We start from the raw sequence: 27515 nt of genomic DNA, 5'->3' as shown, positions 1-27515 counted from the left end.
ACTACACCTCATCGACACTCTCTTAGACACTTTGAACAAGCTTTCTTTGCTCTTATTTCAGCGACCTGAAGCTCAGAGTGCGCATCCTGATCGACGGCACCCTCATTATCTACCGCGTGAAACCAGAGGATGCTGGGAAATACACCTGTAGCCCCAGTAACAGCCTGGGCATCTCGCCCTCTGCCTCGGCCTATCTGACGGTGCAGTGTGAGTGTTCCTTTTCCTCCCTTTTAACATCCTCACCCTGAGCACTCCACCTCCTCTGCATGTTTAATGTCCTTTGTGTTTTGTGTTCCTGGTCAGAGTGGGTAATAGGTGTATGTCATGTGCACATACTGTGGCTGTTTGGTGTGATGCTGTCCTAGTTTTAGGCTCTCTGTGGAGTACACAAGCACTGCTTTCTGTCTGTATTGATGCTATATGTGGCTAAATAAGCTGTGTTAGAGCCTCCTGCTCCTATCATGACTATCAGGAGACAAAAATTTCAAGTGTCGTATCATAACATTCGAAATCACAACAATATTATCAGAAACAAATATGCAAGGTTTTTTTTTTTTTTTTTTTTTTACAATTAAAAAAAAAATAGATTAAACCTTTTTGTACTTCTTATTGTTACAGCAAGTGGAACATAAACTGAGCATAAACATTCCTGAATAAAACTCTTCTCCTGTATGTCAGCTACTGGCTTTGAAAGAGCAGAGTTAATGATATTTTTCCTCCTGTCTTGCTAAAAAGGCAGTAATTTGTGGCTAAATTTTAATCTCTGTGAATTTTTTTGCCTAAGTGATTATAAACACCAGAGAGTGTGATTATAAATGATTATAAACACCGGAGAGTGTGATTATAAATGATTATAAACACCGGAGAGTGTGATTATAAATGATTATAAACACCGGAGAGTGTGATTATAAATGATTATAAACACCGGAGAGTGTGATTATAAATGATTATAAACACCGGAGAGTGTGATTATAACTGATTATAAACACCGGAGAGTGTGATTATAACTGATTATAAACACCGGAGAGTGTGATTATAAATGATTATAAACACCGGAGAGTGTGATTATAACTGATTATAAACACCGGAGAGTGTGATTATAAATGATTATAAACACCGGAGAGTGTGATTATAACTGATTATAAACACCAGGGAGTGTGATTATAACTGATTATAAACACCAGAGAGTGTGATTATAACTGATTATAAACACCGGAGAGTGTCATTATAAATGATTATAAACACCGGAGAGTGTGATTATAAATGATTATAAACACCGGAGAGTGTGATTATAAATGATTATAAACACCGGAGAGTGTGATTATAAATGATTATAAACACCGGAGAGTGTGATTATAAATGATTATAAACACCGGAGAGTGTGATTATAAATGATTATAAACACCGGAGAGTGTGATTATAAATGATTATAAACACCGGAGAGTGTGATTATAACTGATTATAAACACCGGAGAGTGTGATTATAAATGATTATAAACACCGGAGAGTGTGATTATAAATGATTATAAACACCGGAGAGTGTGATTATAACTGATTATAAACACCGGAGAGTGTGATTATAAATGATTATAAACACCGGAGAGTGTGATTATAAATGATTATAAACACCGGAGAGTGTGATTATAACTGATTATAAACACCGGAGAGTGTGATTATAAATGATTATAAACACCGGAGAGTGTGATTATAAATGATTATAAACACCGGAGAGTGTGATTATAACTGATTATAAACACCGGAGAGTGTGATTATAAATGATTATAAACACCGGAGAGTGTGATTATAACTGATTATAAACACCAGGGAGTGTGATTATAACTGATTATAAACACCAGAGAGTGTGATTATAACTGATTATAAACACCAGGGAGTGTGATTATAACTGATTCTAAACACCAGAGAGTGTGATTATAAATGATTATAAACACCAGAGAGTGTGATTATACATTATTATAAACACTCTGTACCCCCACCCCCACAACATATAGGAGACATCATACAGTACTATATGACATAGACCATACACAGACTGCACCATACAGCAGCTGATAAAATTACATGTCCGTGTCCAGGTTCAAATGTACCAAAACCTGTAATACATCTTCAGTAAGGTTAAACAGAAACACTCTCAAATTCCCTTTGATATTGTCCCGAGCCGTTCAAATGGAAGACTTTTACAAATCTCTCCCTACCAACGATCCACTGTCAGAGCTTATTCTTTAACCCGAACATTAAATATTTACGAGCTAATAGTAATAATTTGCTTGCCAGCTTGACCTGGAGAAGCGATAGTGTGCTTATTCTCTTTAGTCATTCCAACAAAATGAAAGAAACATGGATTTTGGACTGCAGTACAATTCAATACACGCTTTAATCTTGTCCCAAAAACGGCTTATCACGGGACAGAACCTAAACATGAGGGAGTCTGTGCTCTTGTATGATTTACAGTACAATGAATACAGTACAATATGTTATTTTATCTGTGCTTCCTCCCCAAGTCCCTTTCCCACCTTTATGGCAATGCTCGCAAGTTGTTTTCTGGATTTGAGATCTACTGCAGCTTTATAAATATACTATATTGCCAAAAGTTTTGGGATGAGTTTTGGGACACCACCTCCAAATCATTGAATTCAGGTGTTGTTTTTCAGGGGTTGGGCTCGGCCCCTTAGTTCCAGTAAAAGGAACTCTTATTATATTTCAGCATACCAAGACATTTTGGACAATTACATGCTCTTTGTGGGAACAGTGATGACCCCTTCCTGTTCCAACATGGCTGTACACCCGTGCACAAAGCAAGGTCCATTAAGACATGGATGAGTGAGTTTGGTGTGGAGGAACTTGTGAAGTCCTGACCTCAACCTGATAGAACACCTTTGGGATGAATTAGAGCGGAGAGCCAGACCTTCTCGTCCTTCTCGTCCATGCGCTTTTAGAGAGGAATGGTCAAAAATTCCCATAAACCTTGTGGAAAGCCTTCCCAGAAGAGTTGTTATAGCTGCAAAGAGCGGGCCAACTTCATATAACATTCATGTGCATGTAAAGACAGATGTCCCAAAACTTTTGACAATATAGTGTGTGATTCAAAGATTGGTCAGTACTGTTCTCCCACTGTGCCATTGCCTTGTACTTTTTTTGTTTCTTTGTTTGTTTAATAGCACCATCTTGAAAACCTTATTAACGGTTAAAGCCTTGAATGGAGAAAGAGGGGGATGTAGGTGTAACCGGTTTTTAATATCCTTCTACAGTGTAACTTTCTTCTTAATAGCAGACCAGAATTAAAAATAACTCACACACTGTTTCACAAAAGCTGGCAGGCTGTAAGTTCCTTTGTTACACATTAGCTGTAGTGTTGCTTATGTTCTTCTGAAAATGATATATGTTCTATGTTCACAACAGCTTGGTTTGCACGATCATGGATTTGTTCACTTCATGATTATAGACTATTAAGATTTCTGTTTCGGTGCTTTCTGTAGACCCTGCCCGTGTTCTCAACATGCCACCGGTCATCTACGTCCCAAGAAAGTTGCCAGGAATCATACGCTGCCCAGTCGACGCCAACCCGCCTGTTATATCTGTGAGATGGGAAAAAGATGGATATCCTCTAAGAGTTGAGAAGGTTAGGAGGTTGTGATGCCCTTTGTGATGACCTCTGTGAGTTTAAACAGGATGCTTGTTTACGTTGTGCAAAGTGATAAAGAAGGACGCTTGTTCCCTTGTGGCTTATTTCTCACAGTACCCTGGCTGGAGCCAAATGCCAGATGGAAGCATTCGGGTGGCAGAGGTCACTGAAGACTCCCTTGGCACCTACACCTGTGTGCCTTACAATGCTCTAGGTACCATGGGACAATCCCCTCCGGCCACTCTGGTGCTAAAGGTTTGTCCGTTTTTTTTATACATTGATGTCTAACATTAGCTGTGAAAGTTTATACTGTATGATATGTAATGCTGCAACAAGCTATCAGCAGAAACTACCATTTACACTAAAGCTACTTTTCTAACACAGTTAAGAGCTAAATATGTTTTTTTTTGCGTGTATATATACATTATAGTAAATTAAGTACACATGACTAGGAAATAAGCAACCCTGGTATGAAATCCAGGTAATGAGATGGAATTGAGTTTTTTTGGTTATAGCACATGAAACTCTGTTGCTATGGTGATATAGGACCCCCCTTACTTTAACGTGAGGCCTGGTGGGGAATACCGTCAGGAGGCCGGCAGAGAGCTTGTCATCCCTTGTGCTGCTTCTGGAGACCCTGAGATTCCAACCATAACCTGGAGAAAGGTACAGTGACTCGACTCACACAGCAGGTCACTCACTTAGCAGCGATGTTTCGAAAATAACATAAGATAACTATTGGATTATAACTGTTTCTGTCTATTCATGTAGGTAGCCTTCATATACTATATTGCCAAAAGTTTTGGGACACCCTTCCAAATCATTGAATTCAGGTGTTGTCTTTCAGGGGTTGGGCTCGGCCCCTTAGTTCCAGTGAAAGGAACTCTTAATGCTTCAGCTTCATACCAAGACATTTTGGACAATTTCATGCTTTGTGGGAACAGTTTGGGGATGACCCCTTCCTGTTCCAACATGACTGCACACCAGTGCACAAAGCAAGGTCCATAAAAACATGGATGAGTGAGTTTGGTGTGGAGGAACTTGACTGGCCTGCACAGAGTCCTGACCTCAACCCCATAGAACACCTTTGTGATGAATTAGAGAGGAAACTGTGACCCAGGCCTTCTCGTCCAACATCAGTGCCTGACCTCACAAATGCGCTTCTAGAGGAATGGTCAAAAATTCCCATAAACACACTCCTAAACCTTGTGGAAAGCCTTCCCAGAAGAGTTGAAGCTGTTATAGCTGCGGAGGGCGGGGCAACTCCATATTACATTCATGTGCATGTAAAGGCAGATGTCCCAAAACTTTTGGCAATATAGTGTATCAGTCTGCAGTGCATCAGCTACTACTGCTGAGCTACACTCCTGAATTCTTTCTTTCTCTCACCAGAAAACTCTGAGCACTCTCTGCCAGGATGAGCTCATTATTCAAGTTTAGAGAACAAGAAATCTCTTTAAAATCTCTCTAAACTCCAGTTTATTTCTCTGCATTGCGCCGAACAACTCTTGCATTTGCCATTTGCCCCGCTAACTCTTCTGTGAGGTCTCTCAAATATCAAAAAACAGACATTGTTGTGGGGCTGAGTAGCTGAAACTTCTGCCTGTTTTTACTTTCACAGCATTTGACAGATGCTCTTATCCAGAGCAACTTTTTGTTTTTTTTATCTCATTTTATACAGCTAAGCAATTGGGGGTTTGCTAAAGCCCGCTTGGTGGACCTGGATTTGAGCTCACAACCTTCCAATCAGTGGTCCAATGCCTTAACCACATCCCACGATGTCTACCACAATGTTTTTGCTTTTAACTTATCAAGGGACAGAACCAAAACATATAGGAGTCTGATTTACACTTAGGGCCAACTGCTAAATGTTATGGATCAATCTTAGGAAGTACATAAGGAGTACAACAGCAATATTCTCTTCTTATTCTTTCTTGTATTTATTGTCTTTTGCACTGTCTTGTCTATGCTCTGTTTGCACCTAGCTGCACACTGTGCACTTTACGTGGCTAAGACAAACTTCTGTCCTAGCTCTGTGGTGTTGTTTATTTGTTGTTGTATGTTTATGTAGCACCAGGTCCTGGAGAAACGTTATTTCATTTCACTATGTACTGCGTCAGCTATATGTGGTTGAAATGACAATGAATCTTGAATCTTGAATAAAAAGAAGATATTCCACAACATTCAACTATCTGTCTGATCCTCCTACACCTTTCCCTAGTCCCTCTCCCACCCTGATTATAATGTTTTCTGAATTTGAGACATACTGCAGCTTTAGAAATAAACACCCTAGGCTATGGAACATCCTGCAACAGGAGGTAATTAAAAGCCCATAGTTATTTTCTTTGCATTAACGTGATTTGGGATTTATTTCATCTTCTCCATCAGGGTGTGGCAACACAAACAGTTTGCAATCCTGCCCTGAAATACAAATTGATCGGAAAAGTTCAACAGTTCTGAATTTATAAGGTTTCTGAAATCCAGGTGTGTGCTGTCATCACTCAAGGTGTGCACTAATATACATTTTTTAACTCTTTTTTAAAAGTAAGCTGTCATTCTGTTCCACCGGCGGAATAGAAATCGACTTATTTAGTATAAACAAATGAAAAGGCCTGGCTCACAGTCTCCGCTCTAATTCATCCCAAAGGTGTTCTGTCAGGTTGAGGTCAGGACTCTGTGCAGGCCAGTCAAGTTCCTCCACACCAAACTCACTCATCCATGTCTTTATGGACCTTGCTTTGTGCACTGGTGTGCAGTCATGTTGGAACAGGAAGGGGTCATCCCCAAACTGTTCCCTCAAAGTTGGGAGCATGAAATTGTCCAAAATGTCTTGGTATGAAGCTGAAGCATTAAGAGTTCTTTTTGCTGGAACTAAGGGGTCAAGCCCAACTCCTGAAAAACAACACCTGAAATCAATGATTTGGAGAGATGTCCCAAAACTTTTGCCAATATAGTGTACATTGAGCATGAGCTTTAGGTCACCAGATGATACTTATACAAATGATAATACTCCAAAAAACCCACCTGATACTCCAGAAAATTTTGTTCACAAAAAATAGTGATTTGTGTAATTTGTGTGATTACAGGTAGGAAAGCCAAGTAGAAGCAAGCACAACATCTTACCCAGTGGCAGCTTACAGTTTGTGTCTCTGAGCAAAGAGGATCATGGGGAATGGGAATGCGTCGCTACCAACGTCGTCACAAGCATCACTGCCAGCACAAGACTTTTTGTAATAGGTAATATTGATCGTGTCTTTTATCATTTTAAGCGCACATCCCTATTGTAGAAGCTTGAAGTATGATTATATTTTTATTTTTTTAAAAAATACCAGGTTAAAATAACTTTTAGGACTAGAAGTGTAGACATTTTGGTGCCTTGGCCCAGGACTACACAAAACATCCTGCTTTCAAACTCTATTTAAGATTCACAGGGCTGGTGTACGATAGCCGAGAAGTGCAGAACACAATAACAAACCTTAAAACACAAGGACGATTCAGACAAAGCCGAAAAGGTAGCTAAAGTTTGCAAATGGAATTCTTCCTTCTGATTGGACGAGACATATGTTACTCAGGATATACAGGAAGTAGGAAATTGTGTATCTAACTTTATTTCTTGTACATGTGTGGAGTTCTGCCTTCACTTTAAATCTTGAAATTAACAAACATATTTATATTTATAAGAAAATGGAATTCATTCTGCTCTACTTTGAGGAAGGACGTCCATATGGCGTGATTTTGGATATACTGATAGCGTATCATGGCGTAAAAATTTGTTTGTGATCTCTAAAAACACACCAGGTATGTATGGAAGACCAAACTGTTCCAGATTAAAGGATGTAAGGAGCGCTATAAGAGCAGAGCTGTGTTCATACACACACCAATCCACTTTCTACTGCTGCAGCTACTGCTGGACTTCCTGTAGATCCTGAGTGACAGATGTCTCGTCCAATCAGAGGGAAGGATTCTGTTCACAAACTATACCTACCTTTTCCGATTTGTCTGAATCGTCCTTGTGTTTTTGGATTTGTTATTTTGTTTTGCACTTCTCGGCCACCATACTGATGTCCCTCCAGCCATTGTGTTTTGTGATATTTAATATTTTATATTTCATTTCAAGTAATCCACCTGTAGCTGCTTTGTCCTGGTCATTTGGTTTAATTTATGGATTTTCTTTTTGTTTTTTTGGATTATGTTCCTTAATGTGAACCTATTTTAAAATTTTATTTCATTTTCAAGTTTTGGGACATCTGCCTTTACATGCACATGAATGTAATATGGAGTTGGCCCACCCTTTACAGTTATAACAGCTTCAACTCTTCTGGGAAGGCTTTCCACAAGGAGTTTGTTTATGGGAATTTTTTGACCATTCCTCTAGAAGAGCATTTGTGAGATCAGGCACTGATGTTGGACAAGAAGGTCTGGCTCTCCGCTCTAATTCATCACAAAGGTGTTCTATCAGGTTGAGGTCAGGACTCTGTGCAGGACAGTCAAGTTCCTCCACACAAAACTTGCTCATCCATGTCTTTATGGACCTTGCTTTGTGCACTGGTGTGCAGTCATGTTGGAACAGGAAGGGGTCATCCCCAAATTGTTCCCACAAAGTTGGGAACATGAAATTGTCCAAAATGTCTTGGTATGATGAAGCATTAAGAGTTCCTTTCAATGGAACTAAGGGGCGAGCCCAACTCCTGAAAAACAACACGTGAATTCAATAATTTGAAGGGGTGTCCCAAAACTTTTGGCAATATACTGCATATCTAAATGCTCAGTAATTTCGGGGCATCTAGCTAAACCATGCGTTCAGAGACGGAGAGCGGTGGACTTTACCACAGCAAAGATTCAAAGCTTTTGCCATAGTAAGGACAAAACAATTAAAACTTTTAAATCATTCATCTGTTTTTGCTAGACTAAGATAACAACTAGACTAAGATAACAACAGCCTGAAAAAGCATTGTTCTTTTTCACTGTAACAGTTTTGTGGTGATCTTCCTTTACTGTTTGAGTTAATGTTGTTGTGTTTTTGTTATGTTCTCGATTCTGTTATTTTTTTCTTGTTTTCTTTTGCTATATTTTTAATTTGGTTGTTTTTGCACAAAATCGCACTTCGGGGCGATTAAACTCTGTATTAAATTCTTCAATGCAGACGAAATAAATAAATGAACCAAAAATCACAAAATATAGATGTATAATCATGTAAATTGAAACAAATTGTAAAACTGGAAACTGGTTTTTCCTTCAGTGAACAATTTACGAATAATAATCGAAGTAAAGTGATGAATATTCGATTGGAATTTGCTGGAGAAACACTTCAGTGGGTTAAAAGAAGACACAATCAGATATAAATGCACTGGAAGGAGTTAACAAAGCAGAGTTTTTTTTTGTTTCAGGCACTAGTCCCCACGCGCCAGCCAATGTCCGCGTCTCGGTGTCCACAACCTCAGCTAACGTCTCCTGGGAACCCGGATATGACGGTGGCTTTGAGCAGACCTTTTCGGTCTGGTATGGCCCTGTGTAGGTCCCCCTAGCATATATAGCTTTTAAATATCCCCGACTAGGATTTTGTTTCAATACTCATGACTAGAAATTGTCTTCACCCTTAAATTCTGTAGCGTAACATATTCTAGAAGATATTTCAAAAGCAGTCTTTACCTTTAATGAAAGTGTAATGCATTTAGCAGTCTAGTGTTAGTGTTAGTGTTAGAATTCCTTTTTTCCATTTTTGTTTCACAGGTCTTTAGGGTCTCATTGTGTGCTGTCTTTCAAACAGGAAGAAGAAGACAGATCTGGGTCCTCATGATTGGCTGTCCATTCCTGTGCCCAGCACTCAGACCTGGTTGGTGGTGCAGGGCTTGGAACCAAAGACAGCATATCAGTTCAGTGTGCTGGCCCAGAACAAGCTGGGCACAGGCCCGTTCAGTGAGGTAGTCACTGTGAATACAGTAGGTGGGTCTCATTTCCATGTACGCACTCTGTGGGGCGCAGTCGGTCTCTAAAACCTGTTGGGGCTGGAGAAGTGAACACTTTTGTACCTGTTACCTTGTGTGTGTGTGTGTGTGTGTGTGTCTATGTTCTTTATCCCTCTCAGTGTACCCTATAAGTACTCCGGAACCACTGGTGCTTCTTACCCCACCGCGGTGCCTCACAGCTAACCGGACACAGCAGGGTGTACTGTTGACATGGCTTCCTCCAGCCAACCACACTTCACCCATAGATCGTTACATTGTTGAGTTTCGCCTAGGAGAGAGGTGGGAAGTGCTCGACGACCTAATTCCAGCAGATGAAACTGAGATCATGGCTAGAGACCTCATTCCGGTAAAAGAAATGAAGAAAAAAACATCTTAAAATTTTTTTACGTAAAATGTTTTTTTTCTTTACCTGCCTTTATGCAAATAAATAGGATATCTGGAGATCTTTAACCCTTCTATTATCCTTGGGGTCAGTTCAATGTTTAATATCTCTAAATATAGGTTTGACATACACTATATTGCCAAAGGTTTTGGGACGTCTGCCTTTACATGCACATGAATGTAATATGGAGTTGTCCCGCCCTTTACAGCTATAACAGCTTCAATAATAATGTTTTCAGTGTCCTGTACACATTTAATGGCATCAGTGTTCCTTGGGGTCAGTTTGACCCCAGATTGTTTTAGCTGTATAAAACAAATAAAAAATACATTCATCTGGTTTTTTTGGATAGTACTGAGGTCAGTATAACAATCAATTTTATAATCTGCAAGAACATTCCTCGGCTTTCGGGCCCTAATTTAACATGAACATACCTGTGGTTCTGTGAGAATTACTGAGAGTTCTCACGACATGGTGGAGGAGCAAACCTCATTTCTCAGAGAACCTATGGAACAGATATGTTACTCTGATAATGGAAACCTTCCAAATGGTATCAATAACAAAAATCTGTAATTAGAAATAAAATACAACTTTTAAAAACAACAAAAAAAGATCTTTCTGTCCAATTTGATGTAAATCAATGAGATTTTATGGTGATTTCTAAATGTTTCTATGTTTACGAAATAGAAATTCTGGGTGTTTAGGAGAATAGGGAGGTGGGGTGTGTTGGGGTTATGTTTATTCAAAAAGCTACACCAATCAGGCATAACATTATGACCACCTGCCTAATATTGTGTTAGTCCCCCTTTTGCTGCCAAAACAGTCCTGACCCATCAAGGCATGGACTCCACTAGATCCTGTGGAATCTGGCACCAAGATGTTAGCAGCAGATCCTTTAAGTCCTGTAAGTTGCGAGGTGTGGCCTCCATACAGGACTTAATGGACTTACAGGACTTGAAGGATACTTTTGATAGATACTGACCACTGCAGACCGGGAACATTCCACAAGAACTGCAGCTTTGGAGATGCTCTGATCCAGTGGTCTAGCCATCACAATTTGGCCCTTCATCAAACTCGCTCAGATCCTTACTCTTGTCCATTTTTCCTGCTTCTAACACATCAACTTTGAGGGCAAAATGTTCACTTGCTGCCTAATATATCCCACCCACTAACAGGTGCCATGATGAGGAGATCATCAGTCTTATTCACTTCACCTCTCACTGATCACAGTGTTATACCTGATTGGTGTATTTAGGTATTCAACAACAAAACATAAATTACCTGACAAAAAATCCTGGGTAAAACTTACACTATATTGCCAAAAGTATTTGCTCACCTGCCTTGACTCGCATATGAACTTAAGTGACATCCCATTCCTAATCCATAGGGTTTAATATGACGTCGGTCCACCCTTTGCAGCTAACAGCTTCAACTCTTCTGGGAAGGCTGTCCACAAGGTTTAGGAGTGTGTTTATGGGAATTTTTGACCATTCTTCCAGAAGCGCATTTGTGAGGTCACACACTGATGTTGGACGAGAAGGTCTGGCTCTCAGTCTCCGCTCTAATTCATCCCAAAGGTGTTCCATGGGGTTGAGGTCAGGACTCTGTGCAGGCCAGTCAAGTTCATCCACACCAGACTCTGTCATCCATGTCTTTATGGACCTTGATTTGGTCACTGGTGCACAGTCATGTTGGAAGAGGAAGGGGCCAGCTCCAAACTGTTCCCACAAAGTTGGGAGCATGGAATTGTCCAAAATGTCTTGGTATGCTGAAGCATTCAGAGTTCCTTTCACTGGAACTAAGGGGCCAAGCCCAGCTCCTGAAAAACAACCCCACACCATAATCCCCCCTCCACCAAACTTTACACTTGGCACAATGCAGTCAGACAAGTACCGTTCTCCTGGCAACCGCCAAACCCAGACTCGTCCATCAGATTGCCAGATGGAGAAGCGCGATTCGTCACTCCAGAGAACGCGTCTCCACTGCTCTAGAGTCCAGTGGCGGCGTGCTTTACACCACTGCATCCGACGCTTTGCATTGCACTTGGTGATGTATGGCTTGGATGCAGCTGCTCGGCCATGGAAACCCATTCCATGAAGCTCTCTGCGCACTGTTCTTGAGCTAATCTGAAGGCCACATGAAGTTTGGAGGTCTGTAGCGATTGACTCTGCAGAAAGTTGGCGACCTCTTCGCACTATGCGCCTCAGCATCCGCTGACCCCGCTCCGTCAGTTTACGTGGCCTACCACTTCGTGGCTGAGTTGCTGTCGTTCCCAAACACTTCCACGTTCTTATAATACAGCTGACAGTTGACTGTGGAATATTTAGGAGTGAGGAAATTTCACGACTGGATTTGTTGCACAGGTGGCATCCTATCACAGTTCCATGCTGGAATTCACTGAGCTCCTGAGAGCGACCCATTCTTTCACAAATGTTTGTAAAAACAGTCTGCATGCCTAGGTGCTTGATTTTATACACCTGTGGCCATGGAAGTGATTGGAACACCTGATTCTGATTATTTGGATGGGTGAGCGAATACTTTCGGCAATATAGTGTATATTCTGGAGGTTTAAATGGTTGTAATCAAATTGACCCCAAGGGCAAAACAGGAGGGTTAAAAAAGTTTAATTTGACTCTTTAAGCTAATGAATGTTTTCCTTTTTTTATTACTTTGGACTCTTTAGCTGGTTGATAGTTTGACAGAAGAAGACAATTCAAGCAACGTTTATATTTAAAATATCGTCATGCAAATTAGGCAGGACACTATGTTTTTTCCACACACCCATCATTTCATCATCAGTTTATTCCTTACTAAACACACAAGAACAGAAGAAAACCTTCTAACTGCAGTCTCGTTTTTGTCCTGGTTTAATTCCAACCTAGACAGCTCAGCTAAGGCATGAAATAAAAGTCCTTTTTACGTTCAAACCTTAAAGATTTTCTGGGTTTTCACCACCGCTCTGTTTTATTCAATGGATTGTCTTCCACTCTTACTTTTCAGCTTGTACTAAATTGCCTTGTAGCTATTAATAGAGCTACTCATTCACTTTATTTTTAATTCAGTCGTGTAATAGCAGTGGTGTTCATGTGATATTTCTCTGGCCCCTGGTCTCTGGTGATATTTGACCTAGACCCTGTTAACCCACTTTGCATATGTTGTAATGCGTTTCTTTTCTGTCCCTCTTCTTCTAGGACTCATGGTATGAATTCCGTGCCCTTGCAGTCATGGATGATCTCATTAGTGAAAGCAGTAATGTAGTGGGAGTGTCAAGCACAGGTAAGAATTTGAAAAAGCAATTTTTAGCTCCCATGATTTCACAGCTTTAGCAGCTTTAACCATGTGGTACCTCATTGCCCCCTGCTGATCCTAACAGATAGCGTGCTTCTTTCCCATGCTTTGTAGTGTTAGTCCACGTCTGTTCGCGAAATGAATGCCAGTGGATTATTAGAACGGATAACATAGATGCTTTATTGGCTGCTTTGTGAATAACTGCATGCTAGTTGGCTGCTATGCTTCCATCTTATTTCACGCTCTGCAGTGTGTCTCCTCTCTCAGACCCCTTCCCTCCCACAGAGATCTCTGACGAGGGGCTGGCAAGGCCAGTGGTGGCTGGGATCGTGGCTACAATTTGCTTCCTAGCTGCTGCCATACTTTTTAGCACGCTAGCCGCGTGCTTTGTGAACAAGCAGCACCGCCGCAAACTCAAGCGTAAGCGAGGTGAGGCTTGTATCTGATGACTGTACATAACTGTACAATGGCCAAGTAATGTGTCACATACAGGGATGTTGACTTTGCAGTTGCTCCATATTACAGTAATAAAAGAAAAAAATTACAATACAATATGTTACATGTAGTACGTATGTATGGACGGATTAGGGGTTTGTGAGTATAAATATAAAGCACGAATGAAGTGAAAGAGAGAAATCAGCTGTTTCTGGCAGAATCTTGAGCCAAATGTGATTATTAAATGAACTGTAGGTTAAACAAGCAAAGAGAAAAAAAAAAAAACAACTTCCTACTAACATTTTCTAGCAAAGGTTTCATTTGGTTTGTATGTTTAAATAAAATGTGTTTCAATGCACCTTGATGCTGTGACATGCCAATTGTGAACTGGTGCGTCTCTTAACTTATTGTAATTATTGTTCCTTTGTCTGTGTCTCTAGATCCTCCATTGTCAATAACTCACACCAGGAAAAGTATAGAGTCTCCGTAAGTATTGATGCATAGCAACATCCATCATACTTTGCAGTACAACAGATATGTTGAGATGCTGCGTGCATGGGTGTAGGTGTCAGTGTGTGTGTGTGAGTGTGTGTCTATGTGTGTGTGTGAGAGAGAGAGAGAGGGAGAGGGAGAGAGAATGTGTGTGGCGGTGGAAATGCATGTACAGAGTGGTAGACCAAATGGCTGACCTTAGCAGCCACCGTGTTTCCTGTGAGGGATGCATGGAAGAGGATTTGAGTGACCAACTGAATGACTGCTAAAAATGCATCTGTGCTTACATCTGCTTTTTGGTCAGCAAGATGCATTGATTTGCAATTACCACCGATCTCATGCAGCTTCCCCATAGTCTGCTGAGTTGGAGCCTGATCAATCATCAGTGGCAGCAGGACAAACTGTCACCATGATGCTTATACATGAGCTTCTGAGAACTGATTAGTGCAGCCATGGCCACCTAAACATTTAAACACCATTTTGTTTACCCAGACTCTTCAGTTTACCCCCAGCCCAAATTGAGGAAGGCATTTAATCCCATTCTGATTTCATGGCGGTTTTTGTAAATTCTAGTCCCATGTTCCCATCCATCTTCATCCATCTTTGCATCACTGTTTGGAAACCCGGTCGGGTCTGATGGCCGCCTCTTGCCCCTCCTCTCTATTGTGTCTCTCACCGCAGGCCTCCTCTTACCCCTTTGCCTGGCATTGAGCCCTACTGGGAAGAGCCAGACAGGAGCAGCTACAGGCCCCCATCCACCAGTCCTCAGTGAGTGCCTGCACCTGCATCCCTTTCCCAGCACGTGGCGCTGGTTGCGTCTCGCTGCTTTAGCTGCATGCTTTCTTCTTTTGTGGTGCGGACTTAGACTATAGATCGGTTAACGCCCCTTTGGCGTAATAGAATACACTGCTGCTCCTAGGTTCACCTACATATCAATTTTTCTTGAGGTAGATTATTATTGATTATTATTAAGCCATTATGTTTGAAGGTTGAGAGCTATATAGCAGATATGACAGTCAAATGTTGGCCCTGTCCCCACTGCTACTCAATCTTTTTGTCTCTTGTTTCCATTCTGTTGTCCCCTCATGGTGCACCATGACACTGTCTTTTGTTTCATCCTCAGTGAAAATGACATATTGTGTGAACCTGTTTTGTGTGATAGCAATAATAAAAAAAATATGTAGTTTTTTTTTTTACGTTAAGGTCCTTCCTATAGGTCTTCCTAAAGACATTCCAAAGTTTTGACTTATTAAAACAGAGACTTATACAATACCTAATGCATCTTCAAGCTGTATTCTACAGAATAATAAGCACTGTGTCTGCTCTGATTCACAGGCTGTCCTCTGGAAAAATCAGTCCAGAGAGCATTGCTTCTTCCCGTCCACCGTCTCTGGCCAGTGTGGGCACACCTGGCCTCTATGTCAAAAAGCTGCCAAGCCCACGGAAGGAGAAGGAGCTCTCGCTGTACAAGCGAACCAAGCGAGCAATAACGGGCAAGAAGTACAGCGTGTCGAAACATGAGGCCGAGGTCACCACTCCCATCGAGCTGATCAGCCGCGGGCCGGATGGCCGCTTCGTCATGGAGCCATCGGACACAGACACATCACTGAAGCCACGTCGCATTGAGGGCTTCCCCTTCGTGGAGGAGTCAGACCTGTACCCTGAGTTCAGACAGTCAGATGAAGAGAATGATGAACCTGGGCCCCTTCCCCCAGTTATGGCCACGCTCAGGCCGCAGATTTCGCCTGTGTCCTCAAGCCAGGAGTCCTACATGGTGCAGCCCCCGGCCTACAGCCCTCGCTTCCACAGGCCTATGGAAGGTACGAGCATCTTGGAGGGTAGCGGGCTTCAGGCCACAGGGCAGAGCCGAGTGTCCCACTTTCACAGAGTCTTTCCTCCGGGCCCTTTCTATGGCTATGTAGGTAGTGGAGCCGAGCTGGAGCTGCATCCTCCTTTCTACGCAGCCGATGTGAGCCCACGCAGCTCAGCCATGTCCTCCTCCTCACCACCGTGCCCCACCGAGGGGTCCTTCCACCATCCCACCATTGCTTCTGGCCACACCCTTCCACTGGCACATGGCCCACCCTCCTCTCGCTCTACTGACACTTGGCGCCCTCCTGACTTCCCCTTTCTAGGTCAGGAGGGTGCCTGTGTCGTTTTGCCACCACACCCTCCTCCCCCCCATCTCCGCCGAGACGTGCCCGAGCCGCCACCGTACCCGTCGCGTAGCCACGCCCCCTCCAGCTCGGCGTTCCTGCGGCTGGAGGCGCTCCCTTCTCAGGGCCTAGCGAGCACACATGCAGCTATGCAACAGGCCCAAATCGTGGGGCAGTTGAGACACACTGCTCACGGGATGGGCGTACCAGTGTTGCCTTACCCAGGCCGAGCAGGGAGCCCCAGCACGCTACGCAGCGAGAGCTCGGACGAGCCGTGGCTGAGCCCGAGGGCGGCACGCCGCCTGGAACTGGGCCCGCAGCAGGTGGTACTGCAGCCATCACGCCTCTCACCCCTCACTCAGACACCTCCTAGCTCCCGAGCCGGCTCGCCCGACATCCTGGTGCGTCCGCCACCGCGGCCGGGCGTCCTTCGCTCCTCACGTTCACAGGAGATGCCCGAGAGCATGCGCCACATCACCTTCTCCCGGAGGTCCCTGTCCTCTTCCCCTGCCACCTCTCCCACCCTGGGCTCAGGCTCCATCCGCCTGCCTGGCCTGGGATATGGTGCCCATGTGGCCTTTGCCACTGCAGCAGCCAGCTACCCGTCACAGTCCCCCTCGCCCCCGGCGGAGAGCAGCGATGCTTTTGGTCAGCTGCCATCTCAAAGGAGGACAGATGAAGAGATGCTGCCCTCAGAGCCCTCACCAGGGTAGGTGAACTGCACCATTGGCAGTTCCAAAAACATGACAAAGAGATCACGTTTTCATCAGCCAATCTGCAAAAGCAGTGGCCTTCATGCTTTTGCTGCTTTTATTTTAAAACAATTCAACAATAGCTTCAGTTAAATCATATTTTTACTTATATTTATATATATATAAAACCTCTCCTGCTACTGTTTTGTTCTTTTGTTATTATTATAGAAATAAGCTTTAACTTTGCTATTGTGGTTTCTCAAGTTACATTTTTGTAGACTTTTAAATGGTTCAGTAATGATGATTTCATGACTTTTTTGTCCTTTTTTATGGGCTGGCCATCTCATGTCATCTTCTCCAGCTCATTCGACTCATCTCTCTCTCTCTCTCTTCCACTCCCACTGACTCAGTGCTTTCTTCATCAGGTGGCCTTCTTAGGCGGCCTTCCTTGCCAGGGATGAGCCTGCACTCATCTCTTGCAATGTCCACCATCCTCATGTAGAATAGCGATGGCTGATATAAAAAAGAAAAAAAAAACTTTTTGTCCTTCCAGGCTTTGGTAGTCTTACCTTCTTTGTTTTTGATTGATCTCAGCTATCTGGGCAGCATTGTTGTGACCAGGTCCTCTACACCATAATAGGTAAGGGTTGAGTCCATGTCTGAAAGGGGAGAGGTTAGCAGGTGGGGCCTAAAATCATTTTTTTTTTTTCATTTAAAGGGGAATTACACTGATTATTTTTCATTCTTAATGAAAAGAGCAAACGATCATTTGGCCCGATTCAGTACTTTTACTTACATTTTTTTTATTTTAAATCGGAAATATTATTTCATTTGGAAACAGTTCTTTAGCAAGGTGACTCTTTTGGTGTGAACTTGACCAAACGAAAATGGATTTAACCCCCCAGACTTGCATATTCCCCTTTAAACATTTGTTCCATGTCCAAAAGTATCATGCATGTCTTCAAATTTTCTTCCTCAACGACAAATCAGTAATGGTGATCCTGAAACTAAAATTCTTGTCCCATTCGTTGTCCCAGTGGTTTGGTTTACCTTTTCTTTATGTGACTCTTGTTGTTTAACGGCCATTCTACCCCCTCCCTGCCATCTTTTCTCCTGTCAGCATGGTGAAGCCACTCTGTTCATGCTAACCAGAGTTGTGCTTGATGTGACTGTAGGACTGTAGTGTGTCAGCCATGTCTTCCCCCCCTCCTCTACTAATGCCTTTCGCTTTCTCTCTCCACAGCCTCAGCAGCAGGGGGGAGACTCTCTATAAACGCTTTGTGTTTCTGTGCCTTGTGATACCCATGAGTTGTTGGCTGACTCTTCCGTGTGGACTTTTCAGTTTTCATGGTCTCCTTGTCGTGATAGTGGGATGGCATGTATGATTAAAAATCAAATAAGCAGGAAGGAGTTGCTTTTTTTCGGAGGGAACAAAATTGCGAATAGAAAGTGTATCTGAGCGTTTTGAAGGAATTTGTGAGCATGAGGTCAACATATGGATTGACGGTTTTCGTTTACTGACGCTTTGAAGAAAATTGAAGGCAACTAACCAAATGAAATTTGTTGTTGCTCACAGGAAATCATTGTTGTGGATTTCAGTGTTAACCCTAATGGGATTGTTTCCTAAAAAGCAAAACTGTATTTCGTGAATGTAACTTTATTAAATCGCTCATTAAATGATTATGTTTCTGATATATTCTGCTGGGATTAAGTAAAATATTTACATCAGGCATCTCTGCTCCTTATAAGTAACACTGGCTTATGTACTTCTGCAATATCTTTTATTCTCACTGTTAGTTGTTTGAAGTAACGTGCCTTTTTTTGCATCTACCTGCCTGTTTTGTAGGGAGCCTGTAGGTGCAGTGAGCGTGCCTGCAGGGTCTGAGAGCCTCGAAACACTGTTTTATCATTTTATGAAAAAAAACAAGAAAGTTGCTGCCAACAACAACAACAACTCCATGTCCAAGAAAAGAACAGGTCAGTATTAATAAATATAATTAATTAATTATTTCAGCCTCTTTACTGCCTGTGATTTTACAGTTTAGTCCTATAAAATTTATAAACTTATTTAAATTAAATAAATCCGCCGAGATTTATTTAAAAATTAAATAAAATTTATTTCAATATTTATTTTTTTAGTTTTGAAGATGATGCGAAATATAAAGTTTCATACAAAAAACTGGTGGCTTTTTGTACAGTAGACTGACGCAAAACAGCATTTTTTTCACAAAACTTATGTGGCATACTGGCTGCCATTCCTTAAAAATAAATCCATGAATAAATGCAAACAAGCTCATTTCCCAGGATTTCTTTTGTTTCCTTTGACCTTGTGCTGTCTTTTAGTGTCAGAAAAATTTGCACTCACTCCTCCTAACCACCAGATGGCAGTGTTTAGTATACTTTCTTGTGCACGTCTGCATGCACACTGAGACTTTAGCACAAAATCACATGGTGACGGTGTGATGCTGAATTGTCCCTAGTTGATTTTGTGGTACGTTCTCGTCATATGTGCACGCAAACACAAAAACATATCAAGGAGTTAATCTTCACCGCCAGCCGATTACCTGGAACCGCAGATACATGAGTATCTAGTCCTCATGGTCATTTTAAAGATGGTTGAGCCGAGTGTACTAATTATTTTGTGGCGTAAAATCATAATGTATGTAATTACCTGCATATGGTGGAGCTGTCATTGACAAGGAAATCTGAAGGTTATACAAAAGCACAGTTACATGTGGAATTAGCATTGTTTCCCATTTTATCTCTTAATGGATGTTGAAGGATTTTGAGGCTGTACTGTACCTAATAGTACTGTGGCATGCCCTATAGAAGGATCTTGAGGCTCTGATATACTCTAATAGTACTGCGGCATGCCCTATAGAAGGATCTTGAGGCTCTAATGTACTCTAATAGTACGGTGACATGCCCTATAGAAGGATCTTGAGGCTCTAATGTACTCTAATAGTACTGCGGCATGCCCTATAGAAGGATCTTGAGGCTCTAATGTACTCTAATAGTACGGTGACATGCCCTATAGAAGGATCTTGAGGCTCTAATGTACTCTAATAGTACGGTGACATGCCCTATAGAAGGATCTTGAGGCTCTAATGTACTCTAATAGTACTGCGGCATGCCCTATAGAAGGATCTTGAGGCTCTAATGTACTCTAATAGTACGGTGACATGCCCTATAGAAGGATCTTGAGGCGCTATTATACTCTAATAATATACTATGGCATACCCTATGGAAGGATCTTGAGGCTCTAATATACTCTAATAGTACTGTGGCATGCCCTATAGAAGGATCTTGAGGCTCTAATGTACTCTAATAGTACGGTGACATGCCCTATAGAAGGATCTTGAGGCATTATTATACTCTAATAATACTATGGCATACCCTATAGGAGAATCTTGAGGCTCTATTGTACTGTAATAGTACTGCGGCATGCCCTATAGAAGGATCTTGAGGCTCTAATGTACTCTAATAGTACTACGGCATGCCCTATAGAATGATCTTGAGGCTCTAATGTACTCTAATAGTACTGTAGCATGCCCAATAGAATGATCTTGAGGCTCTAATGTACTCTAATAGTACTACGGCATGCCCTATAGAATGATCTTGAGGCTCTAATGTACTCTAATAGTACTGTGGCATGCCCTATAGAAGGATCTTGAGGCGCTATTATACTCTAATAATATACTATGGCATACCCTATGGAAGGATCTTGAGGCTCTAATGTACTCTAATAGTACTGCGGCATGCCCTATAGAAGGATCTTGAAGCTCTAATGTACTCTAATAGTACTGTGGCATGCCCTATAGAAGGATCTTGAGGCGCTATTATACTCTAATAATATACTATGGCATACCCTATGGAAGGATCTTGAGGCTCTATTGTACTCTAATAGTACTGCGGCATGCCCTATAGAAGGATCTTGAGGCGCTATTATACTCTAATAATATACTATGGCATACCCTATGGAAGGATCTTGAGGCTCTATTGTACTCTAATAGTACTGCGGCATGCCCTATAGAAGGATCTTGAAGCTCTAATGTACTCTAATAGTACTGCGGCATGCCCTATAGAAGGATCTTGAGGCTCTAATGTACTCTAATAGTACTGCGGCATGCCCTATAGAAGGATCTTGAAGCTCTAATGTACTCTAATAGTACTGCGGCATGCCCTATAGAAGGATCTTGAGGCGCTATTATACTCTAATAATATACTATGGCATACCCTATGGAAGGATCTTGAAGCTCTAATGTACTCTAATAGTACTGTGGCATGCCCTATAGAAGGATCTTGAAGCTCTAATGTACTCTAATAGTACTGCAGCATGCCCTATAGAAGGATCTTGAGGCGCTATTATACTCTAATAATATACTATGGCATACCCTATGGAAGGATCTTGAAGCTCTAATGTACTCTAATAGTACTGTGGCATGCCCTATAGCAGGATTTTGAGGCTCTAATGTACTCTAATAGTACTGCGGCATGCCCTATAGCAGGATATTGAGGCTGTATTGTACTCTAATAGTACAGTAGCATGCCCTGTAAAAGGATCTTGAGGCTCTAATGTACTCTAATAGTACTGTGGCATGCCCTATAGAAGGCTCTAATGTTCTCACTTTGTGTTCTTCTCACTAGATGTGTCTACCTCTCAGACCCGGCAGCAATTTGCATCTCAGGCACCACAGCATCAACAAAAGATCTGCTCTCCCACCAGGAAGCGGCGGGAAAAACTACCCCGAACATCCCCTTACCCCCTCTTATGTTCCATGCTGCGCTGGTCTTGCCCCAAAGAAGACCGGAAAGCCCTTTTGGCCAGTCTGAACTCCAAAACTCCCCCAAACTATGGCGCTCTGCCTTGACACCGGTGGGAGAATCGCATCCTGATCCATTAATTACACCAGTAGATATGCAGTCAGTATTGAATTTGATTGACCTAAAGATTTAGTCACCTTCTCCTTTGGCACAATATTATCTATACACACGTGTCTTCTGAAATTTAATAAGGTGCCCAAGTAGAAGAAGAAGAAGTGACAGAGGACAGAAAAATACAATATCCCATGATTTATCCAAAAAAAAAACAAAAAAAACAACATTTTTTTTCTAGAGATTACACTCAAGTATGAATTATTGTGTATATTGTAAAACCGTAAGTCCCTCAGAATATCTAATTAACACAGGGTTTATCCTTTATCCTCCTACAGAATATACCTCAGTAAAAACAAAAATAATTTTGGCACATACTTATTTACAGCACTTATACCATCATTTGTGCAAAGCTAGCATTATTTTCTAACAAGTTCAACGGCCTCCATTGCCAGTAATATGTTACGATTATTTGTTCGAGTAAGAAGGCATAGATCCAGAGTGTGCTAAATTGCTGTTCTTATTTTTTTTATTATTATTATTATTATTATTATTATTACTACGTTGACGATCTATCCATCAGTTAAATAACAAATCATCTGATGATGCAAAGCACAGACGATCACAGAACTTAACCGTAAAGTCAGAACGAAGTCTTTGGATCATAATGCAATACTGATCTGCTGCTATATCTGGATCTGTCATCGTAAACCTTTCCGAGGGGTCTCTTATGTGCTCTCTTGTACTAAATTTATCCGCATTTAGCCCAGTTTTTCTTCAAGCGCAATGTAAATCCATATATTTTTTTTTTTATTTGTTGTCTACTCTTGAAACAGACAATTAGTGCTATTTTTTAATACACTTACTAGTCAGTGTGGGGACTGGACATAGCATACGAAACATACTTTTGTACTTTTGGGGTAAAATAAATAAATAAATAAATAAATGTATAGTTACAGTGAACAAAACAAAACAAAACAAACAAAAAAAACTTTGGCATGTTAAAGGTGACATTAACACTAGACTGCTAGAATTTGTTTCTTTTTTCCTCTTAAGATATTTAAAAGACTGCCTTTTTTCCAGAGGGATTTCGAGCGACTTCATGTTCACGCCTCAGATTCTCTTTTGTACGCGAGAGATCGTTGGGGAAATGCATTCAGTTCAAAGAAAAGACCTACTAATATATCATGGTAAAATATTACGTTTTTCCTCGATGTCTACTCAGAGTCCAAAATCTCACAAGGTCTCAAAGTATCGAAGTATTGTAACCGTTGTACTTTGGCGACCCTTCGCACAAATGTCCGTAGAAGTCGTGAAATGCATTGTTAGTGTACTGTTGAACTGTTTTAATCAGTTTGATAGAGATATCAAGTATTAACACATAGAATATATTATATGTACACCAAGGCAGTACTGTAAAGTAGATATCGTGCTGAGAAAAACCAAGACAACATATACCAATGAGAACTAACACGGACCCTAGTCAAGGGCAGGTTCTCTAGATCGCTTTATACTTAACAAAGTGAACTACTTAAAGTAGCTTGTCCACTTTTTGTTAGGGGGGACAAAAAAAAAAGAAAAAGAAAAAGAAGAAGCATGGATTATCCTCATCTTTGGTTTTATTTTACGATCCATTTGTAAATCTTCATGAGGTACAAAGCTGAAGGTGTGTGTCGTTAGCGAACTGTTTCTAAAACCCGTAAAAGAAAAGAACGAAACAAAAAAAAAAAGAATAAACGCTTTATTATGTCTAGAGCTCACTAATATCCGCTGACTTACTACATGCATCGAGATGAAACATTAGCATGTGTCGGATCAGTTTAGTTCTAACCGATGATGAATGTATGGTTTGGCTTGAAGAGTGGATGTTTTTTAAAGCTTGCTTTACTTTATTTTAATGCGAAAAACCCGGTTGTTAAACTCTTGGACTTGTCAAAAATGATCTCTTCTCCCTAATCTTTTACTAACACGTCCAATCCAGCATGTCTGTGAACATGGAGGGGGTAAACCACTTTGCTTTTGCTATAATCTGCACACACCCTGTGTAGAGATACCGATACTCTCAGATACTCAAGATGAAGAAATACGTTGGACTGAATGGAAGAAAATGGGAACTGCTTTTCCTTTTCCAGCACATCACTTGGCTGATGGACTTGTACAAGTCTGTGTTTGCTTGTGGCGTAGTCCCCCCCCCCCTTCTCATACATTATATGTATCAGTATGTAAAGCTGCTTTTCATGTTTTAGTATATCGGGTGTCATTGTAGGACACCCATTTAGTGGCCTTTAGCTGTCCAGTGAAGCTAAGGACCGTATTTTCTTTCTTTCTTTCTTTTCGCCAAACATTTGTTTTTTGTTTTTTGTTTGAGAGATCCTACAAACAAACAACAACAACAAAAAAAAAAACCAACCACATGTTTACATTACTCAGAGATACAGCGCGAGGACGTGGCACATCATCCTCATTTTGACTTGGTGCTATGTCTTTTTGAACTCTTGTGGTGCTGTGTTCCACATGTTAACACAACAACTCATGTACAGTCCTCTTCGCGCCGCCGCCGTTCCTCTCTCGTCAAGGTCTTTTAGTGAGTAGGGTCGTAAGCAATAATAACATACTAACAAGACAGCACGCGCATCCTCATTCTGTCTCACTGCAGAAAGTTCGAAAGGTAAAAAAAAGAAAAAGGCATGCTTAGCACGATTCACCCAGTGTTGCCAGACTGGGCGGGTTTCCCCACAATTGGGCTCCTTTTGGTCACGAAGAAATGCATTGGGATGGTTGATAAAAAATTTGGGCTGGTTTTGATGCAACTGGCGTTTTTTTTTTTATTTTGGACTATAAACATGATATTTTCTTAATTTTCTATTCTTTACAATGAAGTGTAATATGTAATTAAATGGTTTTTAGTTTAATTAATTTTTAGTTTTTGTTTTATTTTTAATTTTAAAAATAAGTTTTTAGTTTTTAATTAATTGAATGGTTCAGCCAATAAGGTCCAATCAGACTTCACCCGGTCGTTGTACTCGTTAAGCCACAAAGTTTTATTAACTGTTTGTTATTGTATTAGTTCTCACAGTATGGTATTTTTTATTTTTTTATTTTTTGTGGAAATGGGCGGGTTTTAAGCTGTAGTTGGGCTGGAAATCTTCAGCCCAATCTGGCAACCCTGGATTCACCTCCAGTAACAGGTTTGGTCTCTGATGTGATGGAAGAAATTTGCTTACTAGATCAAAGACGTAACCAGGGTATAGTTAAATTAATAATAATAATAATAAAAAGTCCCGTCGAGCATGGACAGAACCTAGCAATGAAATCGATTCACACACACACACACACAGTCTGGAGAATTCGATCAAATGCAGTATTTGTTTAAACGGTGATTTTTTTTTAGTTCGACCTGTCAGATCCAGATGACTATTTCTTCAGACGAGGCTCGATTTTTAGTTTCTCCAGTACGTGCATGGAGACCTGAGCTAATGCATCTCTCTTGTAGAATATAACTAATGCTGTATATGTAGACAAGCCCCACCCCTTTTCTTTTTGCTTGTTAGGAAACAATAGGGCTCATGCACATGAATCTGTCATATCGCCTCTTAGATTCGCCTGTACTTAATTGCTTAGTGTGCTTTTTTTTTTCTTCTTCTTCTTCTTTTTAATCGACTATGATTATTTTTTACAGTGTGAAACTTTTTTTATTTTTTATTTTTTATGTTGTATCGTGAAACTACTAATTTCACATTTGTCGGCTTTCGTCCGTTCCGGTTCGTTTCGACGTGTGTCCTGCTCATGGCTTTCTTCATGTTTACCAGCACTAAGAATCTAGAATGTATTTACAACATTATGCACTAATTTATGACTGTTTTAAGATTAAACCTCATACGTTTAGAGCTCATGCTAATTGGAAGCATAATTCTTCTGTTTCTTTATTATTATTATTATTATTATTATTATTTGATTTTGTGTTGTGTATTGGATTTTTCTTTCATGTAGACAGATTCTGGGCTGACTTTTTGTCTTCTTTTTCTCCCGCCTCGAATGCAGTGTGTTACCGAGACTGTTCACGTGTTGCAAAAACACCAATAATAGACCATTGTTTTGTTTTTTTTAAAAAAAAAACACGTTTTCATTTTATTCCAGTCGAACAATTTCATTCAAGTGTCATTGGTAGGTCTGATTTCTTTCAGGTATTATTCTTAAACAGTATGGTGCTGTACCAAAGCCTTATGTAAAATATTGTTCTACTGTATCGTTTCACTCTTCTGCCACTGCTGTTAAGACAAGTGAACATTCTCCAAGACAATTGGGACATGTTGCTAGCCAAACTGACTGACACCACTATAATGCAGTGTGCCTCAAATTCCTCGTCCTTGAATAATACAGCTCAGTATAGCCAGGGAATTTTTGGAAGGTAGGAAGGAAAGAAAGAAAGAGAAAGAAAACATTTTTTTCACACGCCCAGTAAAACAGTAAGATTTGGTGCCTGGTGTGTCTTCTTCATGTCTGCTGCTAGGAATAAATGTTAATGGTGTCTCATATCTGTATAACATTATCATGTTGTGTGTCTCCACGGTTTTACTCCTTTGGACATTTTGGAGAGCGGAATTTGATCTGACCCAAAGGGAAATCTCCCAGTATTATATCTCTCTATTCCCTCCTCGAGATCATGCAGCCGTGATCTTCCAAGCTGAAACATGTTATATATATATATATATATATATATATATATATATATATATATATATATATATATATATATATCTAACGTAGAAAGCGTTTCCGAGTCGGATTAGAAGTAGGCTGTTGTGTTTGATAGCTGTCTCAGATGGTCCAATCGAGCTAATACGAAGTGGAGCAGTTCAAATAGCATTGTTTACATCACCAGATGCCCAGATATGCACATTTTAGCAGGTTATGTTAAGTTGTCATTTTCCGATGCTTCGTTCCATCTAATAACTCTCTAAAATTTTTGTATTTTGATATAATAAAATACATGAGAGTGTACTCGTGTGTCTGTGACTGGTTTATTTGCTTTTCTTTGTGAGTGATCCACGTTAATACCATAAACTGGTGTAAAGGTAAAACTTCTACTCTGTGACCACAAGACGTTGGTATTGAGCTAGTCTTATGCAATTAAATATAATCTGCAATCAAATATAATGTGTGTGTGTTACCTAAAAAAAGATATAATTTGAATGACTCTAAGACAGTACTGTAGGTGGAGCTTCCCTACATAACTAAATCACTACAAAATGTATTGTCCTGAATGTTTAATACTAGAACTTTTGTCTAAATTTACACTATATTGCCAAAAGTTTTGGGACGTTTGCCTTTACATGCACGTGAATGTAATATGGAGTTGGCCCACCCTTTGCAACAGCTTCAACTCTTCTGGGAAGGCTTTCCACAAGGTTTAGGAGTGTGTTTATGAGAATTTTTGACCATTCCTCTAGAAGCACATTTGAGAGGCACTGATGTTGGACGAGAAGGTCTGGCTCACAGTCTCCGCTCTAATTCATCCCAAAGGTGTTCTATCAGGTTGCGGTCAGTCAAGTTCCTCCACACCAAACTCACTCATCCATGTCTTTATGGACC

General features: G+C 40.8%; 1 protein-coding gene across 9 annotated transcripts in view; it reads left to right on the top strand.

Moving 5' to 3' along the window:
* Nucleotides 1-26910, top strand: part of igsf9ba (immunoglobulin superfamily, member 9Ba) — a 77948-nt gene extending 51038 nt beyond the window's left edge. Inside the window, exons 7-21 of one of the 9 annotated variants that reach the window (XR_009207038.1) lie at nucleotides 62-207; nucleotides 3495-3637; nucleotides 3755-3895; nucleotides 4187-4306; nucleotides 6727-6877; nucleotides 9028-9151; nucleotides 9408-9583; nucleotides 9726-9952; nucleotides 13177-13261; nucleotides 13541-13702; nucleotides 14149-14194; nucleotides 14882-14968; nucleotides 15536-17065; nucleotides 17643-19025; nucleotides 21696-21713. Coding sequence is in view for 8 of the 9 variants with exons in the window: in XM_058414570.1 (XP_058270553.1) it covers nucleotides 62-207; nucleotides 3495-3637; nucleotides 3755-3895; nucleotides 4187-4306; nucleotides 6727-6877; nucleotides 9028-9151; nucleotides 9408-9583; nucleotides 9726-9952; nucleotides 13177-13261; nucleotides 13541-13702; nucleotides 14149-14194; nucleotides 14882-14968; nucleotides 15536-17065; nucleotides 18895-19025; nucleotides 21696-21919 (3493 nt within the window). In the remaining variant the exon portion in view is untranslated. Of the gene's footprint in view, nucleotides 1-61; nucleotides 208-3494; nucleotides 3638-3754; nucleotides 3896-4186; nucleotides 4307-6726; nucleotides 6878-9027; nucleotides 9152-9407; nucleotides 9584-9725; nucleotides 9953-13176; nucleotides 13262-13540; nucleotides 13703-14148; nucleotides 14195-14881; nucleotides 14969-15535; nucleotides 17070-17642; nucleotides 19026-21695 lie in introns of those variants that run through there. The other 8 variants (XM_058414570.1, XM_058414565.1, XM_058414566.1 and 5 more) reach the window with 8 other exon arrangements.
* The last annotated feature ends 605 nt before the right edge of the window (nucleotides 26911-27515 follow it).

This window comes from Hemibagrus wyckioides, linkage group LG17, assembly GCF_019097595.1.
Source record: "Hemibagrus wyckioides isolate EC202008001 linkage group LG17, SWU_Hwy_1.0, whole genome shotgun sequence".
Lineage (NCBI taxonomy): Eukaryota > Metazoa > Chordata > Actinopteri > Siluriformes > Bagridae > Hemibagrus > Hemibagrus wyckioides.
The sequence above is the reverse complement of the archived record's forward strand: the minus strand, read 5'-3'. Positions and strand labels throughout refer to the sequence as shown.